The sequence below is a fragment of the Carlito syrichta genome, unplaced genomic scaffold (genome assembly GCF_000164805.1).
Source record: "Carlito syrichta isolate Samal-C Ts95f unplaced genomic scaffold, Tarsius_syrichta-2.0.1 Scaffold308158, whole genome shotgun sequence".
In the NCBI taxonomy this organism is placed as follows: Eukaryota; Metazoa; Chordata; class Mammalia; order Primates; family Tarsiidae; genus Carlito; species Carlito syrichta.
Window position 1 is genome coordinate 235,281 of NW_007252254.1, and position 17,587 is coordinate 252,867.

Here is a 17,587-nt window from a genome sequence, read left to right on the forward strand (position 1 = left end):
CTCCAGTCTAGGCGACAGAGTGAGACTCCAACTCAAAAAAAAAAAAAAAAAAGATTCATTCTGTAACTCCCACCACCTGTCTGTCCATCCACTACAATATCTCACTCACTAATGCCAAATTATCCTTCCAAAAACATCACGAGTATTACTTTACTCCTCTAGAAACATCTTCAGCGGCTTCTAAATCCTATCAAAAAATGTGCCAAAACTATCCAGTCTGGAGGCCACCCTCAAGCAAACCCCAGGGCTCAGTCTTCAGGCATCTGCCTGCCACTCCTCATGTGCTACCCAGGCCTAACCCTCCACCCAGGGACCATGCCCATCCCCAGAGGCCCATGGAATCCCGACCATGCCAGCTTAGTGCTCAGGAGGCCTCCCAAAACGCCAACTGCTCCAGAGCTCATGGTCTTCAACTCTGACACTGCTGTGACCTGCCAGAGTCATCAAAGCCCACAGTGCAATTTGTGGGGGAGGGTCACAGGTCCTCAAGGCAGGACCACACCTTTGCGCCCCCTCTGTTCACCAGCTGCAACTGACCGCCTGCAAGGACCTGATGCCTGAGGACAGCAAGCCCAAGAGAAGGTCCTGGCAGGGCAAGAGGCAGGAATGAGCAAGCAAGAGCGACTGCCCGCATACTAGATGAGAGAACAAGGGCTTCCTGGAGACTTTAAGAAAAACAAGGGTAGTGAGGTACAGGTGTGGGTGGTGCTCTAGGTAATGAGGTGCCAAAGGTGAGGGGGAGAAAGACCGAGAAACCAAGAACAGCCTTCAGGTTTCTGGCTCAGATATCTGGATGGTGACGCTTTCGGACTTCAAGGGAAGGAATGCAAGTGGGGGCTGAGCACGGCTCAGTGTGAGAACTCATAGCCCTGGGAGATATCCAGGGAAACCCAGGCTCTGCTACAAACTGGGGCACCCCCAGGATGGAGACGGCAGTCAAAGGCCCATGAGTCGCCCAGCTTTCCTCTGAGGCAGAATATGATGGAGGAGTCGAGGCCCAGCAAGGCTCTGAGGGCACGACCTAAGGATGGGCGAGGAGGCAGCACCTACCATGGAGCAGGGGCAGCCAGGAAGAGGAGAAATACCAAGAGCAGTAGCATCCCCAGGAGGGAGTTGCCAGGGCATCAAGTGCCACAAAGAAATGAAGGAGATAATATTCAATGAACTCGGCAGGCTGGATGAAAATGAACCACAGCCGGGCTCGGTGGCTCAGCCTGTAATCCCACGCTTTGGGAGGCTGAGGTGAGTGGACTGCCTGAGCCCACGGGTTCGAGACCCGCCTGGGCAGCGAGACCTCATCTCTACAATAAATCAAAAAATCAGCCGGGTGTGGTAACGCATGCCTGTAATTCCGGCTACTCGGAAGGCTAAGGCGGAAGGATCGCCGGAGCCCAGCAGGTCGAGGCTGCGGTGGCCGGGAGCGACCACTGCACTCCAGTCTGGGCGACAGAGTGAAACTCCAACTCAAAAAATAAAAAATAAAAAAAATCAGCCGGGTGTGGTAGTGCAAGCCTGTAATTCCGGCTACTCGTAAGACTGAGGCGAAGGATCTCCAGAGCCCAGCAGGTCGAGGCTACTGCACTCCAGTCTGGGTGACAGAGTGAGACTCCAACTCAAAAAAAAAAGAAAAGAAAAAGAACCACAAGATTTCACTGTCTTCCCAAATAGCCATAGTGAACTTGCAAATATTCCACAAAATTAACCAAGCTTAGAACTGGATCTGTGTGGTCTGCTCTACTCCACCACCAGGAGGCACTATTTCTCTTTCCCGGGCAGCTGGCAGTAAGGTCAAGGCTGTCCACACTTTAATGTCATCACTACCTCTGAAGCTAAATATGAACAACAAAAGTCCATTCCACCTATAAATACCACAGAAGTGAGTGGGGCTGGTTAGAGAACACGAAATCATTGAAAAGCAGTTCACACAAAAGATTGGATTTTTTTTTTTTTAAGTGGGAACCTCACTCTGTCGCGTAGGCCGAAGTGCAGTGGAATGAACATGGCTCACAGGAACCTTCAACTCTGGAACTCAAGTAATCCTCCTACCTCAGCTTCCTGAGTACCTAGAACTACAGGAGCATGCTACCAAAAGCAACTAACTTTTTTTTAACTTTTTGTAGAAGCAAGGTCTCACTATATTGCCCAAGTCCAGTCTTGAACTACTGGCCTCAAACAATCCTCCTGCCTCAGCCTCCCAAAGTGCTGAGATTACAGGTGTGATCTCTGTGCCCTGTCCAAATTTTTTTAAAGGACCATAATAAACGTAACATAAGAAAATATGGATGAAAATATTCCTAATCTGGGGATATGTCATGTCTGTCTCTCAATATGACAGAAATGACAAAAATTATGAAGGAAAAGACCAAAATAAAAAAATACATTACGTTGAAGACAAATTACAAACTAAGAAAAAAAGTCTGCAATGAAAGAGAGTTAATATAGACATCAATTTTTTTTTTGAAAAAAGGTGAATACCCAAGAGAAAATTAGGCAAAAGTATGAACAGTTGATTCATTTAAAACTTTATAATCAACTTAGATGTTTAACTTCACCAGTAATTAAATAAATAAAATAAGACTTTCTTTGGTCTACTTGGGTAAAAACTAAAAACATGAACAACTTGGACAACCCATGGGAAAGGACAGTTCTTTGAAGGATCAGGAATGTAAAGTGGCCCAGCCACAATGGAGGTCAGTTTGGCAATACGGTTCCACATTGAAATGTAGGTGTTCTTCAAAAGAAAAGACAATTGGCAAGTGTGTGTGCGGTCACCAGAGCTGTCTTCACTAAATGAGTTCAGCGCCTACCTGTGGGCGGCTGGCTAGCCCAGGGCCCCAGCACTGGCCACTGGAAAACTGCACACAGACCCGTATTTACAGAGGTAGGGAGAGAGGTGTCTGCAACTGCTAGTGATTCTTAGAAGGGAGCAAGAGAATGGCATGGGTAGCATGTTACTATTTACATTAAAACTGTACTATGCACTATGATAGAGAGATGCCTGAGAGACAGCGCAATGTTAGCAGTCTAATCACCTCGGGAGAGGGCTGGCTGGCAGGGAAAATTCAATGACCATACAAACATTTTTTAATACACAATCAGTAAAATCAATTTCTATTTTAATACAAAAAAATAAAGTCAACTGAACCATAACTCTGAGGTGAGAAGTTCAAGTATATTTCTGTCCCCTCCTCATAAGCACAAAGCATCAAGTCATAAATCACTACTCTATAAAGAGCTATGAGGGGGAGGGGAGGCATACAGTCCCACCAAGACCCACTCTCACATGAGGACTGTTGTTTTTTAGCTTCTAACTGTGTACTTCCCACTCATGTGACACAGCCAGAGCCCCTGAGCCTGGATGATGTAGTCAGGTGGCCAGCACTCTCCTCACTCCTCCCTGGCCACAATCAGCACAACCTCCAAAACCTCCGCCAGCTCCTGCCCAGAATTGGTGCTCCAAGATGAAAAGAAGCAGGATATCCCCCTCTAGCCCTGGCACCCTCTCTGGTCCTAGCTGGGCTCCCTCATGTCCAAGTACCTGTTTGTGAAGATTGAGGCTGTCGATTTCAGAGAGTACCCAGCCAACACTGCCATCCCCACCACAAACCAGAATCCGGAAGGTGTCAAACTTCTGGAATAACCGTAAGCTGTAGAAAAAAGAGTAAGTCAGTGAAATGATGTCCACTGCATAAGATAAGTAAGGCCTTGACAATCCTGGGCCAAGGAAGCCATTGGTGTTCCTCACAGCTGACCTGCACCAGAGGGCCAGGTTCTAATACCTTCCAACATGAAAACACTCCCTCCCTTTTGGCCTCACTGAAGGAAAGCTTCTTCCTTAGTACCAAGCAGCTGTTAAAAAGAATAAAGCAGACCTGTAAATAATGACAAGAAAATACACCCACAATGTTGCATGCTGACACATGTGAACAGCATCTGCACAATGGCAAGTAAAGCCATCTGGCTTAAAAGGTGTGTGCTCATGTGTATATATGTGCGTGTACATGTGTGTTTGCATGTGTGCATGTTTATGCATATATGTGTGAGTGTGCATATATCTGTGCATGTGTATATGTGTCTGCATATGAATGTGTGTATGTGTGCATGCATGTATGTGGTGTGTTGAAAGCTGGAAAGCACCTCTATTGATCATTACGAGTGGGCACTTCTGTGAGTGCAGCTTAGGGAAGAGGTGGTTCAACTTTTCTTTCTAATTTAAAAATCTTCTGTCTTTGATCTTTTTTTAAATAAGCACGCATTATCTAGAAAATTTTAAAAACTCCAAGAAAGATGTATTTTACAAGCTTCCTACCCGAGGTGTGGTCCTCCGTTCATGAGGTCGAAGACCTGGGCGGGGTTCAGCAGCTGTTTGAACCTTCTGAGGAACTTCACACCCTGATTGTCCCCACTTTTTGAATTGACGAAGACCAACAATGGGCTTGTGCAAGATGGAGGACAGCTGGCCTTCCAGAACCCTGGATGTGAGAATGAGCAGAAGGAAGTACGTAAGCCATGAAGATGCTCTGGGTACTGCTGATCCAGTACACAGCAGTGGACACCCCAAGGGACATACCCGGACATGAACACACCCTAGAGACAGCAGGAGGTCAGTGAACAAAACGCCAGCTGCCCCAGAGCTCATGGCCTTCAACTCTGACACTGCAGTGACCAGTCAGAATCATCAAGGTCCACAGGGCAACTTGTGGGGGAGGGCCAGCCTGTATGTGTGAGGAAGAGAACCCTCTCTTCACAGAGTCCAAATTCCACCTTGCTGCTGTTTCCTCTGGCCCCCAATCTGGTAGAGCTGATTTCCTTTGAGCCACATACCCCGTGGCACTCCTTCCCGGGATTTGTGAGTACGTGACACCGAGTCTCAGCCAGACATGAGAGCACGTACGAGCCAGTGTGCTAGTGTCTGCCAGGCAGTGACATGCATAGCCTCTACAGCTTAAGGCAGCACACAGAGAAGGTCTTCGCTTCAGTTTCCACTCAACCAGCTTCATCACCTTCAAGTGCCAGCCTCAGTAGCAAGTGTGTCTAACAGCAATACAATAGAATCAGGACATCATTTATGGCTCTGCGTGCCTCGTCCACCCCCTTGGCTGCGCCTAACCTCTTGTTGACTACATCTCACAAAGAAAACCAACTCTAGAGCTGGGGAGGAGAGACACGTGGAGAAGGAAGGTAGATGTGACTGAGGACGAGAGTGTGTGGTACCCACCATCTGAGTCGATGCTATTGAGGGCCGTTGGTGGGATGACTGACACTTTGCACAGGCCAAGTGGGCACTTGGTCAGCAAGGATTCTTTACATGACGTGTGAACCTGAAACAAGAATCCACACATCACAGAGGTCACCACCATCCCTGATACACACCAGAGCCCTGCTGCCCAGCAGCTGATAAGCCAGCCTCAGGGGAGCCAGGCTGGCTGCTCCCATCAGGGCACCTGTGACTTGAGAAGTTGTGACACAAAAACACCAGGCAGAGCACTCATGGGTCTCACTGTGAGAGCTACAATCCTGGCCACCACTCTCTGGCCCCTTCACACAGCTCCTTCAACTGTCAGGCCTGGATAAGGGCTTGTGGGGCAACAGGCCTGTATGTGACCCGTGCTTAGGCTTCCTCCTGGCAACAAGGTGTGCTAACCATGTGACCACAGTAGCCACTCTCCACAAGCAACCTGACAGTGTGTACACTGAGGCTCAAGCCTTATACCACAGAACAATGATGACACCCAAAACCTGAGGGGAGGCCCACAGGCTGGGCCTTACTCTTCCCTCTCACACCTACTGTGACTGTGGTCACTGTGAACATCATCCCAGAGCAAATCCTTCTCACAAGAGCCTCTACGGCTTTCCTACTTTCATATGAGAGGTGATCAGTTAACCTATCCCGAATGACCCCTTCACAACCTGGCAGATGTGACATCTGTCATGAAGACACATTTGTGTGTACCTAAAAGGAAGAACTATAAAAAAAATTAGCCAGGCACAGTGACGCATGCCTGTAGTCCCAGCTACACAGGTGGCTGAGGAGAGAGGATCAATTGAACTCAGGAATTAGAAGCTGCCGTGAACTGTGATTGTACCATTGCACTCCAATCTGGGTGACAGTGAGACCCTGACCCAAAAAAACAAACAAACAAAAAAGGCAGGACTACACTCAGTAAAGGAATACACCCTCCGCCCCCCCCGCAAAAACAGTTACGAATGAGAATGATCAAATAGTCCACACAATCTAGTCTCAGAGCTGGAGGGGCCTATGGGGTGAGTCTACAAGGACTCAGAAGAGGGATACAGCCCCAGCCTGACATGCAGAAGCATAAGGCCTAGTGGGCACTGTGGGAGCAGGCTGTCCCCACCACCCAGGGCACGGGGCCCACTCTTACCATGGCCTTGCACCAGAGGCAGCGCCAGTCCTGCAGGCGCAGCACACTGCCACAGGTCTTGTCACACACCGTGCACTTGGCACTCACGGGCAGGTTTCCTTCTAGCCACTGGTGGGGCATGGCAATCTGTGACCAAGCAGAGATGCTCACTAGGGACACTCCCAAGGGACACTCCCAGGGCTCCAACCCAAGGGCCAGTCAGGAGCCCTTGGCATAAATGCTCTTTGTGAACTTAGACAAGACAGTCTCCCCAACACAGGCTCTTCCATGACAGCCAGTGAGGAGATGGGGCAGGAATGTAAAATACCATCCCACCCACAGCAACTGCCAGGAGCACAAGACACATGGGAATAAGGATGGAGTTGGGAGGTTCAGCAACCACACGGAGTCTCCATATTCTAACCACTGTGACACTTGATCCCAGAGCCCCTATTCTCTAACCACTGTGACACTTGATTCCAGTGTGACCCTCTCAAATGAAACAAACAGGAAGGGTAAGAAAGAGGCTCGTGTGTGGCTGTGCAGGTGGACAGTCCTGACTCAGAGCCCCAGGGGGTCCCTTACACATACCCCATCTGCATCCTCGATGATGTCCTTCCCAATCGAGGCCAGCGTGGTCCACTTGCAGTTATTGGTCGCACGCACAGCACATCGCTTGTGGGCTTTGAATTTGCATACTGTAAGAAGAAACATGTGAGCCTACAAGCTTCAACTGAGACAGGAGCATCCTGTGCTGAACGGATAGTGTTGTGAGAACGGTTCAGGTCTAGAAAAGTCGGGAAAGGAACCAAGAGCACTCCTGATTTGTAACTAAACTACTGTAATATGCTCAGAGGCTGATGATGGTGGGGTGAGAGGTGGAAGTGAGACCACAGACACAAGGAGTGCTGGGAGCTGGCCAGCATTCTCCAACAAGCCAGGGGGTAAATATCTCAGGTGTTGCAGGCCACACACAGCCTCTGTCACAGCTACTCAACTCTGTTGTGAAGCATAAAGGCAGCCATAGACAATACTATTTTATGGAAAGTGAAATTTGAATTTCATGTAATTTTCATGTGTCACAAAATATTACTATTTTGATTTTTTTACTCATTAGAAAATGTAAAAGCCAGTCTTAAGCTTAAGAGCTAAATAAAAACAGGTAGAAGGCAGGAACTAGCCACAGGGTGTCACTTGCAATCCCTGCTCGAGGCCATGCTCTTGCCACCAGGCTGAACTACCTTGCCCACATATGGCAGCCCTGACCTCCAGATCTGTCTGACACCCTCAGTCCACACATGCACAATCAATGGATTCAGACAAGGGAATTGCACTGGGGCCGATCGCATTTTAAAAATGGCTTTCCCTCCATGTTCTCTACACTTCCGCTTGGTTTCTCCTACCATCACTTCCGTTCTCCTCACTTTGTTTGAGTACTATGAAAAATGATTTATCAAGAACTCCTTAGCAGGTAAAATAAACAAGAACAGAAACACAGAAATCACTATGCCCTTGACTGAATGCATGGGTGGCGGTAGCTTATTTATGATGACTGTGTTTGGATTTCCAAGACTTCCAAATAAAACCTCAGGCCATCTTTCCCAACAGAATAACAAACACAGCCTCCATACCTTCGCAGGACAGCCCGTGGGATGTGACCCCAGACAGGGCCTCACGGCACACGTTGCAATAGGTTGGCCGGGCGTGGGAACAGGCGTACCAGTTGTGCATCCCTGAGAAATGGTCCATGCTATACTGGGTGGGCTGGAAGAACAAAATTAAGATGGCAAAGATAAGACGTCATTTTGAAAGTCTTAAATCAGGATTGGATAGGATTAAACAAAAGTATCCAAAAGGAGAAAGGAGGAAGGTTTACAAAGGAGAGGGCCATTTTCAACAGGTCTGCCAAAAGGGCAAACAACAAGCCTTAATTTTATAAGGCACATGCTGGAACATGAGTTCCAGAACTGTCAGTCACACACAGGCAATATCCCAACAGCAGGACATGAGGGTGAGGGCCACAAAGAACAACAGACATTTGTAGAAGGATATTTTTCTTTTCTAACCTCGAAATGTTCCCTGTTCTGGACAGTCTTTAGTGCTGCAATCCAATCTTCCATTTCTTTTCTGTTATCAGCACACAAGATGAGCTTCCTACAGGGGGTGATGACCTAGAGAAAGAAACATGCTCAATATATCTGTGTACAAAGGACAAGTGTCACAGTTTCAAATGCTTTTTAAAAGCCAACCTCATATCAATCTATCCATCCATCCATCCATCCATCCATCCATCCATCCATCCATCCATCTCTCTATTATGAAAAATTACTGTTTCATTCAGGAATTTACATTGAACGCAACATAAAAAGTTATCGTAGTCACTTTATTAAGAACAATCTCAAACCAAAAAGACAATGAAATGTAATGTTGTTTATGAAGGGGGACCCAAAAAAGCCCGGAATTTATTTATTAAAAATTGTATATTTATTCTTACTTGCTTGAATTTCAGTCACCTTCCCCAAAGTACTCTCTGTTTGATGCAATACACCTATTGAGACACTTTTTCCACTGCTCAAAATGGTTTTTGGACTTGTCAATTTTGACACCTTTTAGAGCTTCTGCCATTTTTTTGTTTCAACTCTTTTCATATAGGCAAAATGTTTGCCTTTGAGGACTCTGTTCATCCGGGGAAACAAAAAAGTCACTTGGGGCGAGATCAGGAGAATAGGGAGGGTGGGATATGAGGGTCATGCTGTTTTTGGTCAAAAATTGCCAAACACTCAGCAACATGTAGGCAGGTTGTTCGTGTAAATCACACATAATGAAATGGGCAAAACGCATTGAAAGAATCTACACACACACACAAAAATTCACTGAAGCTGAGAGCAGCCTCTCACGACAACGCTAGTTGGTACACTGATGCCAATGGGTTCCTCAACCACTGACCCAGAAGGGAAGCCTATACTACGAGGGGACTGCCCCCAAAAAAATAATTCCATTTTTTTGGGGGGGACCCCCTCATATATGTTCATCAACGATGAAATTAAGTCAATATTTATAATAAACTAACAACTTAAGACATGATAATAAGCCCTAGAAAATTTACACGGTGGCTCATGCCTGTAATCCCAGCACTTTGGGAGACTGAGGTGGGAGGAATGCTTGAGCCCAGAAGTTCAAGATCAGCCAGGGTAACACAATGAGACTTCGTCTCTACAATCAAAAAAGTTAGCTGGGCATGGTGGCACGTGCCTGTAGTACCAGCTATTCAAAAGGCTGAAGTGGAAAGATTGTCTGAGCCCAGGAGACTGAGACTGCCTTGAGCCATGCTGTGCCAGTGCACCCCAGCCTGGGCAATAGAGTGGGACCCCAACTCAAAAAAAAAAAGCCAGGCACAGTGGCTCACACCTGTAATTCCAGCCCTCTGGAAGGCTGAGGTGAAAGGATTGCCTGAAAGCAGCCTGGGCAACATGGCAAGACCCCATCTCTACAATAAATAAAAAAATTAGCTGGGCACGGCAGTGCACTCCTGTAGTTCCAGTTACTTGGAAGCCTGAGGCAGAAGGATCACCTGAGCCCAGCAAGTCGAGGCTGCAGAGGCTGTGAGCGTGCCACTACACTCCAGCCTGGGTGACAGAGTGAAACTCCAACTCAAAAAAAAAAGGAGAAGCAAACAGGAAAAAAACATAGTTGCTCCTGCTTCAGAGAGCCCACAGTGACACCCAGCATTTCAAGAGAAGTCTGGTCCACAGTGACTCCGCAATATCAGCGTGCATCACACAAAAATGTTCTTTAGAAAATCCCAATATATGACAACAAAAAGCCAACAAGAAAACAGATACAATAGTCAGGGCCTAAACAACTCAATTGGAAATGAGGTTATGAACCTAGTAATAATCAACATATTAAAATGATATCCATAAAACAGTTTTCATAAATCAGTAAATAAAATCTTCCTGACATAAAAAGACTGTGAACTTGCATTTTGCAGAAGAAATACAAAATGGCTAATAAGTGAATAAAAAGCTCCTTAATCACTCTAGTCATCAGAGAATGCAAATGAAAATAGCAATCTATTTTTCACCTATGGGCTTGGCAGAGTTTTAAAAGATGATAATCTAGCGCTGGCAAAGGTATGGGAGAAAAGATTTCAAGTACTGAAAGGAGGGAAACAGGGTACAAATGTTTTAGAAAAAAATTTGACAATATCTATCAAAATTTTCAAAGGTTATATCCTTTTACTTGATTTTGTTTTATAACAATGTAAAGTATCTATATAGTTCCAAAGTCAAGGTTATAAACAAGGCAGAGCAGAAGTGTGACTTTTACATCTCTCCCCTCTATCCTGGTTCCCACAGGTAGCCTTAAAAAAAAGTAAGGTTTATCATTCCATTTTTAGCTATATGCAAACACGGATATATTCATACTCTCCCCCTTTTAAGCAGTAGCACAAACACATTTCTCCATCCCTGTGTTTCAATTAAATTACATATCCTGGCCCCTACTCTTCAGTAGTATCTAAAGCGTCCTTATTCTTCTATACAGTGGCAAGGGGTTCTATTGTACAGAAACAACACAGCCTATTCAAACAGTGCTCTGTGGGAGTTTGCACTGTTTAAAATCCTTTGCGCTGGGAGCAGTGGCTTACACCTGTAATCCCAGCACTTTGGGAGGCTGAGGCAGGAGGACTGCTTGAGACCAGGAGTCTAAAACAAGCGTAGGCAACATAGCAATACCTCCTCTCTACAAAAGAGTTAAAAAATTAGCCGGGCGTGGTGGCGTGCACCTATAGTCCCAGCTACTTGAGAGGCTGAGGCGGGAAAATCACCTGAGCCTAGGAGGTGGAGGCTTTCTTGAGCCATGATCATACTACTCCACTCTAGTCTGGGTGACAGATTGAGACCTTGCCTCAAAAAAATAAATAAATATAATCCTTTGCCATTTCACACAGTGTCGCCAGGAACTGTCTTCACACACAGGTCTCTCCCCATTTTTTTCCATGTACCTCTGGGGTAAATTCCTAGAAGTAGAATTGCCCCATAGAGTAAATGCACATTTACTTTTGCTAGCAATTGCCAAGCTCCTCTCCACAGGGGCTGTGCCATTTGCATTCTCACCAGCAGTGTTAGGAAAATGCCTGCTTCCCTATGGATTCACTAACAAAATATGTTATTTAGTTTTTGGATTTCTGCCCATCTCATAGCTTTAATTTACATTATGAAGACCCAATTTAGGAACACCCAATTTAAATTATTCAATGATTACATTTCCGCTCAGAAAGCATAGAAACGGTGCTTTTATACAGAGATTCTCTCTCCAGTGGTAAAGTTTCATCACAGAGGGGATGAATTGAACTGGGTCACCCGGGCACGGCTCGTTCTTTCTTATACATATCTGGGGTTCTTGGGGGAAGAACACCCGGGCCAGGCCAGGTGAGGGAGTGGCAGAGCCAGGAGACAGCGAGGGTGAGGAAAGACAGAGTAACCCAGGACTGAAGGGACTCTGCCTTCCTGCGGCCGGAGAAGGCAGTGGGGCTGCTCTGGTCTCTCGAGCATCCAGAGCATAGGAACAGCCCTGTCCTGCATGTCCCTTCTAGACCTGGATTCTGAGAACATAGCAGACGAGGTTCCTGCCTTCACAGAACTCACACTGGGGAAAGACAGAAAGACAATCATTCTCAATGCCAACCAGGCCATAAAGATGACAAAACGGGGCCTGTGCATGGTGGGTACTTGGGGACAGCCTGGGAGGAGAGGCAGCCAAGGCTGCACCACTGTGTCAGTCTCGGGCACGGTCCCTGTCTGTCGGTGGAGTCTGAGCACACATTCCTAACTGCTTGCTCTGGGGTGAGCTTTTTAATACTGGAATATTTTGTCAGCATAACAAATACAGTAAGAAAAAGATAATAGACTTCACTGTGCATAACTCACAGATTATACTAGGAGTCATGCAATAGGACATTCACAGAAGACAAAAGTGAGATTTGTAGGTCTCATTCTATTCCAAGTCTTATGTCTACCACTCCAATGATGGCCTTTATGGGATAGTTTCCACATCATCCAAGAACTCAGCTATGGCATTAAGGAAGATGGATCTTTGGGTTCCACCTCCTCCACATGCTGAAGGAAGGGTTTACTGAAATAGCTTCATGGGTACTGGGCACTACTGGCAGCAAATTATAGACAAAACCATTAGATTTAAAGACAGTGAGTTAATGAAAGCAATAGTAAATGATGTCATTTCCTTAATCTGTGCAATTGTTTACAAGGGAATAAACACTGATCAACAGATAAATGCCCAAGAACCTGGCTTTGGCTTCTGCATTTAACTCTGACGTGTGCCTGCTCTGTTGTGAAAAAGCCCAAGACAGATGCAGATCTGATCCCACCTGGCCACTGACTGGTAGGGAAATGTGGGCAGACTCTGCTTCTCTTCTGGAAAGGAGATGAAAAAAACTACCTGGTTGGGTTGTGCTGAGAATGAAAGGGGTCAAATGTGTCTAGGACCTGGCACAGTGTCTAGGTCCCTGGGTCTGAAGCCCCTGCCAGCTGTGTATCTTGAAGTGGGTGTTTCTCCACCCTGTGCCTCTATTTTCCCTCTGAAAATCATGGCTGTTGACAGCAGTATCACATCTTAGCATTATTGTGAGGTACAAGTCAGCGTGACCTTGTAACACCTAGGACAGCACCTCTCACATGAGTCACTGTCAGTGCTATCTCGGGCTCAAAGTCTTCAAGCTTCATTATCATCATTTGGTTTGGCCAAGAGTCCACCTTGCCATGTGAATATGGCCTTCCTTGAGACTGCTCTGGTGATAATGGTCCACTCTCCCAAGTCACTAGAACAATCAAAGAGTCCCACCAAATAAGTCAGAATTCACGTGTCTCAGCTGCCAACAGAGCAGTCACCACCGAACCCGGCCTCTCAGTATCGGTCTCCACCTGCACATGCAGGACTTGTTGTGTCTCACATGTCTGTGCCACTCCTGTTGCTGGGCCCTGCCGTGTCCCCTCAGCTTTAGCCCCCACCAGCCAGTGGGTACCTTTCAGGCAGAAGCCTGCTTCTTCCTCCCTGTTGCCTAACTCCAACCCCAGCCCAATACATGGAGGAGAAGGTGCTCCTCCTCAGGTGGCTGATTCTGGGGGATGTTCTGGACAGCAATTCCTATTCAATCCCTTGATTTGGAAAGCAATGTAGACAGCAGGGGCTGGGTAAGAGCCCTCGGCCACACCTTCCTGGATGCTCACCCCATCCAGCAAGGCAGGAAGGCAGGATGCAGGGAGACACCCTAAGGAATATGAAAAAGTGTCCCTTTGTTTGGACTGCAGTCAGTACTGTAACTACTAGCAACCAAGGAATGGTACAAAAAAGCTGGAACTATCTCCAAAACCCAGCCTTCACACGGAGAAGATTCTGGAAACCAAAAGATGCTCCTATTTTCCAATGCAATTTCTAAGGTAAGAAATGGCTTACATACCTAAATCAACTTAAAAGATAAATGCAAATTAAAAGTAGAGCAATCAAGTGAAATTTCTAGGGCAAATCCATGACATCACAGAGATTCGGCAGGCCAGGATTCACATCAAGGCAGGCCAGGATTCACGCCAAGGGAAGGAGCGGAGTTTCACCAGAATGCAAGACGACAGATGGCTGCACGGAAATTCAGAAACTGGAAAGAGAAAGCACCTCCAGATCTTGAGGTAGGAAAGACTAGAGAAAGAAACAGAAAGGATATTGCAGAGGAAGAGCTGAGAAAACGATGGTGCATTTCTCAGAGTCCTGAGGAGGTCAGAAAAGCCACAGACAGATTTGAGTTCTTAAACATTTACTGGAATTCTCCTGAAAGTAAAAGAACTTAAAAATCAGTAAGAAAAAAACCAGCCGGCCAGACTCGGTGGCTCAGCCTGTAATCCCAGCACTTTGGGAGGCCAAGGCGAGTGAACTGCCTGAGCATGCGGGTTCGAGACCAGCCCAGGTAATTTGGTGAGACCTCTATAATTTTTTTTTAAAAATTAGCCAAGCATGGTAGCGCACACCTATAGTTCCAGCTACATGAAAGGCTGAGGCAGAAGGATCACAGGAGCCCAGCAGGTCGACACTGGGTTGGCCATGAGCATGCCACTGCATTCCAGCCTGGGCAACAGAGTGAGACTCCAATTCCAAGTCCAAAAAAAACCAACCAACTAAAAGAAAAATGCACAATGGGCCAGGCATGGTGGCTGGGCAACTTGGCAAGACCTCGTCTCTACAAAAAATCAAAAAAATTAGCCAGGCACGGTAGCGCGTCCTATAGTTTCAGCTACTTGGAAGGCTAAGGTGGAAGGGTCGCCTGAGCCCAGCAGATCAAGGCTGCAGTGGCCTGGGCATGCCCCTGCATTCGAGTCTGGTCAACAGAGGGAGACTCTGGCTCCAAAAAGAAAAAAGAAAAAAGAAAAATGGACAAACACTTGAACAGTTATTTCACAAATGGCCAATAAAACACAAGACCAGGTGCTCAACTTTATTAGTCACCAGAAAGTGGAAATTAAAGCCACAGTGTGATACATCTTTCCCAATGGCTGAACCAAAACAGACAATATCAAGGGCTGGTGAGGGTGCAATTTGGTGCAACTACTTAGGAAAAACATGCCCTGTGACTCAGCAATTCCACCCATGCACCCAGCAGAAATGCAAACCTATATCTTCCTCATCAAAGTATAAACAAGAATGCTCACAGCATCACTGCTCTAAACAGGCCTCTACTAGATACTACTCAAATGCTCAGCATTGGTGAAGGAGAGAAATAAATCGTAGTATACTAACATAATGGAAGATACGCAATAATGTGATGAATCTTAGAATACTAAAAGAAAGAAGCCTGACAAAAAAACATAGACTGCATAATTGCCTCATGCATTATATAAAGTTTAAAAAAAACAGGCAAAACCAATCTATGGTGTTGAAAGCTATGGTATTAGCAGGTACTTTGAGGGGAGGGGCACACAGAAAGGCTTCTGTAGTCCACCTTGATCTGGAACATTCATCAGGCCATATGCTTTTGTACACATGTACTCCTCCAGGTATACAGTATACCTCAGTAAAAAGGGTACAGAATGTAGAATTTCTCAAAAACACAAAACCATATAATTCAAAGGAAAAAGGAATACAGCTGTCTAGACTCTTGGACAAAATCTGGTTAGAAAAATGAATGTACAAGTGATAGGTAGAGGAAAGAGGGTAAATGAATATGAGAGACTGGCAAAGCCATCCTGAAATAATGTTATAAATGGATCTTAAAAACATGAAAAGAATGCTCAATCTTACTCATAAGATAAATGCAAATTAAAATTACAAGATACCATTTTTTTAATCTATTGGATTTATAGAGAATAATAGTCTGATAACTGTTCTACTCACTCTCATACATTGGAGCACAAATTAATATAACCTGGATGGAGACCATTTGGTAAAAATCCATCAACCTTTAAAACATACATCTTTATTTTAGCAACAGTGTTTCTGTACATCTATCCTATCCAACATCTTCATGAGAAATCACATACTGTACATACATGGTTATTCATGACAGTATTCACTAAAAGAAAAAGGACTGGAAGCCACTTAAACATTGATCATACAAGACTAGTAGAGATTGGCTACAGAAATTCTGGTGTGTTCATATATGGAATACTACACAGTCATTAAAAAATGAAGTTACTCTTTATGTACTTCTATAACATGTTAAGTGATAAAAGTCAAGTGCAGGAAGAGTGTGAGTATAGAGAAAAATGTAATATTAGTCATCTCTACTGAGGAGACCTCTGCGTGGCTGGGACACACTTTATACCTTTTTATTCTTAAGATTTCCATAACATGTGCATGTGCTTTGTATTCAAAAATTATCTCTACAAGTATCAAGTCTTCAGTTTATAATACATGCTGAGGACAAGAAAATGAGCTTTAGTATTTCTATTTGAAATAGGAAATTTTGCTTCCAACCTTTCACACAAGTACATGATCTTCCAAGAGATATGAGAAAATATAGCTACTCCCAGTGGGTTCCCAAGACAGACAAAATATTTTCTGATGTAACCATGTGGGTTATTAAACAATAAGCAGGGATCTCTGAGAATCATGGTGAAAACAAGCACACGTGATTTCTCCAATGAAGAAGAGGGTGGACCTCACCTATACACACAGCAGGGACAGCTTCAGCTCACAGGAATGGGCACTTAGAAGGTCTTGCGTTGACCTTCCATATGACCCAGCAATCCCCCTACTAGGAATATACACAAAGGAACTCAAATCATTCTACAAAAAAGATAACTGCACACGCATGTTTACCACAGCATTATTCACAACAGCAAAAACACGGAGCCAGCAGGGCTCGGTGGCTCAGCCTATAATCCCAGCACTTTGGGAGGCCAAGGCAAGTGGAATGCCTGGGCCCACGGTTTGAGATCAGCATGGGCAGCTTGGCAAGACTTCGTCTCTACAATAAATCAAAAACTAGCCTAGAATAGTAGCATGCGCCTGTAGTTCTGGCTACTTGGAAGGCTGAGGCGCAAGGATCACCGGAGCCCAGCAGGTCAATGCTGGGGTGGCCATGAGTGTGCCACTGCACTCCAGCCTGGGCGATAGAGTGAGACTCCAACTCAAAAAACAAAACAAAACAAAACAAAACCCACAGAACCAACCATCCATGCTGCCCATCGAAACTGGACTGGACAAAAAAATGTGGTACATATACACAATGAAATACTATGCAGGCACAAAAAAGGACAAACATATGGACTTCAAAGCAACGTGGATGAATTTAGAGCCTATTATACTCAGTGATCTATGACAGAAACAAAGAACAGAATACCACATGTTCTCACTCATCAGCAGACACTGAACATTTACCATGATACTTTAAAAAGGGGCCAGGCTTGGTGGCTCAACCTGTAATCCCAGCACTTTGGGAGGCCAAGGCAAGTGATTGCCTGAGTCTGCGAGTTCGAGACCAGCCCTGGCAACTTGGCGAGACCTCATCTCCACAATAAATAAAAAATTAGCCGGGTGTGGTGGCGCGTGCCTATAGTTCCGGCTATTTGGAAGGCTGAGGCGGAAGGATCGCCAGGGCACAGCTGGTCGACACTGGGATAGCCATGAGTGTGCCACTGTACTCCAGTCTGGGCAACAGAGTGAGACTCCAACTCAAAAAAAAAGAAAAAAAAAGAAAGGGGCTGGCAGCAGCAGGA

The 17,587-nt window shown here is 45.6% G+C and overlaps 1 protein-coding gene across 1 annotated transcript in view; it reads right to left on the reverse strand.

The window, feature by feature from the left end:
- Positions 1-17,587, reverse strand: part of DGKD (diacylglycerol kinase delta) — an 84,561-nt gene that overhangs the window by 22,976 nt on the left and 43,998 nt on the right. The window contains exons 3-9 of the mRNA XM_008065106.2: positions 8,432-8,536; positions 7,997-8,129; positions 6,957-7,063; positions 6,387-6,512; positions 5,219-5,321; positions 4,310-4,472; positions 3,539-3,647 (exon numbers count right to left, since the gene is read on the reverse strand). Of these exons, the coding sequence (XP_008063297.1) occupies positions 3,539-3,647; positions 4,310-4,472; positions 5,219-5,321; positions 6,387-6,512; positions 6,957-7,063; positions 7,997-8,129; positions 8,432-8,536 (846 nt within the window). The remainder of the gene's footprint in view (positions 1-3,538; positions 3,648-4,309; positions 4,473-5,218; positions 5,322-6,386; positions 6,513-6,956; positions 7,064-7,996; positions 8,130-8,431; positions 8,537-17,587) is intronic.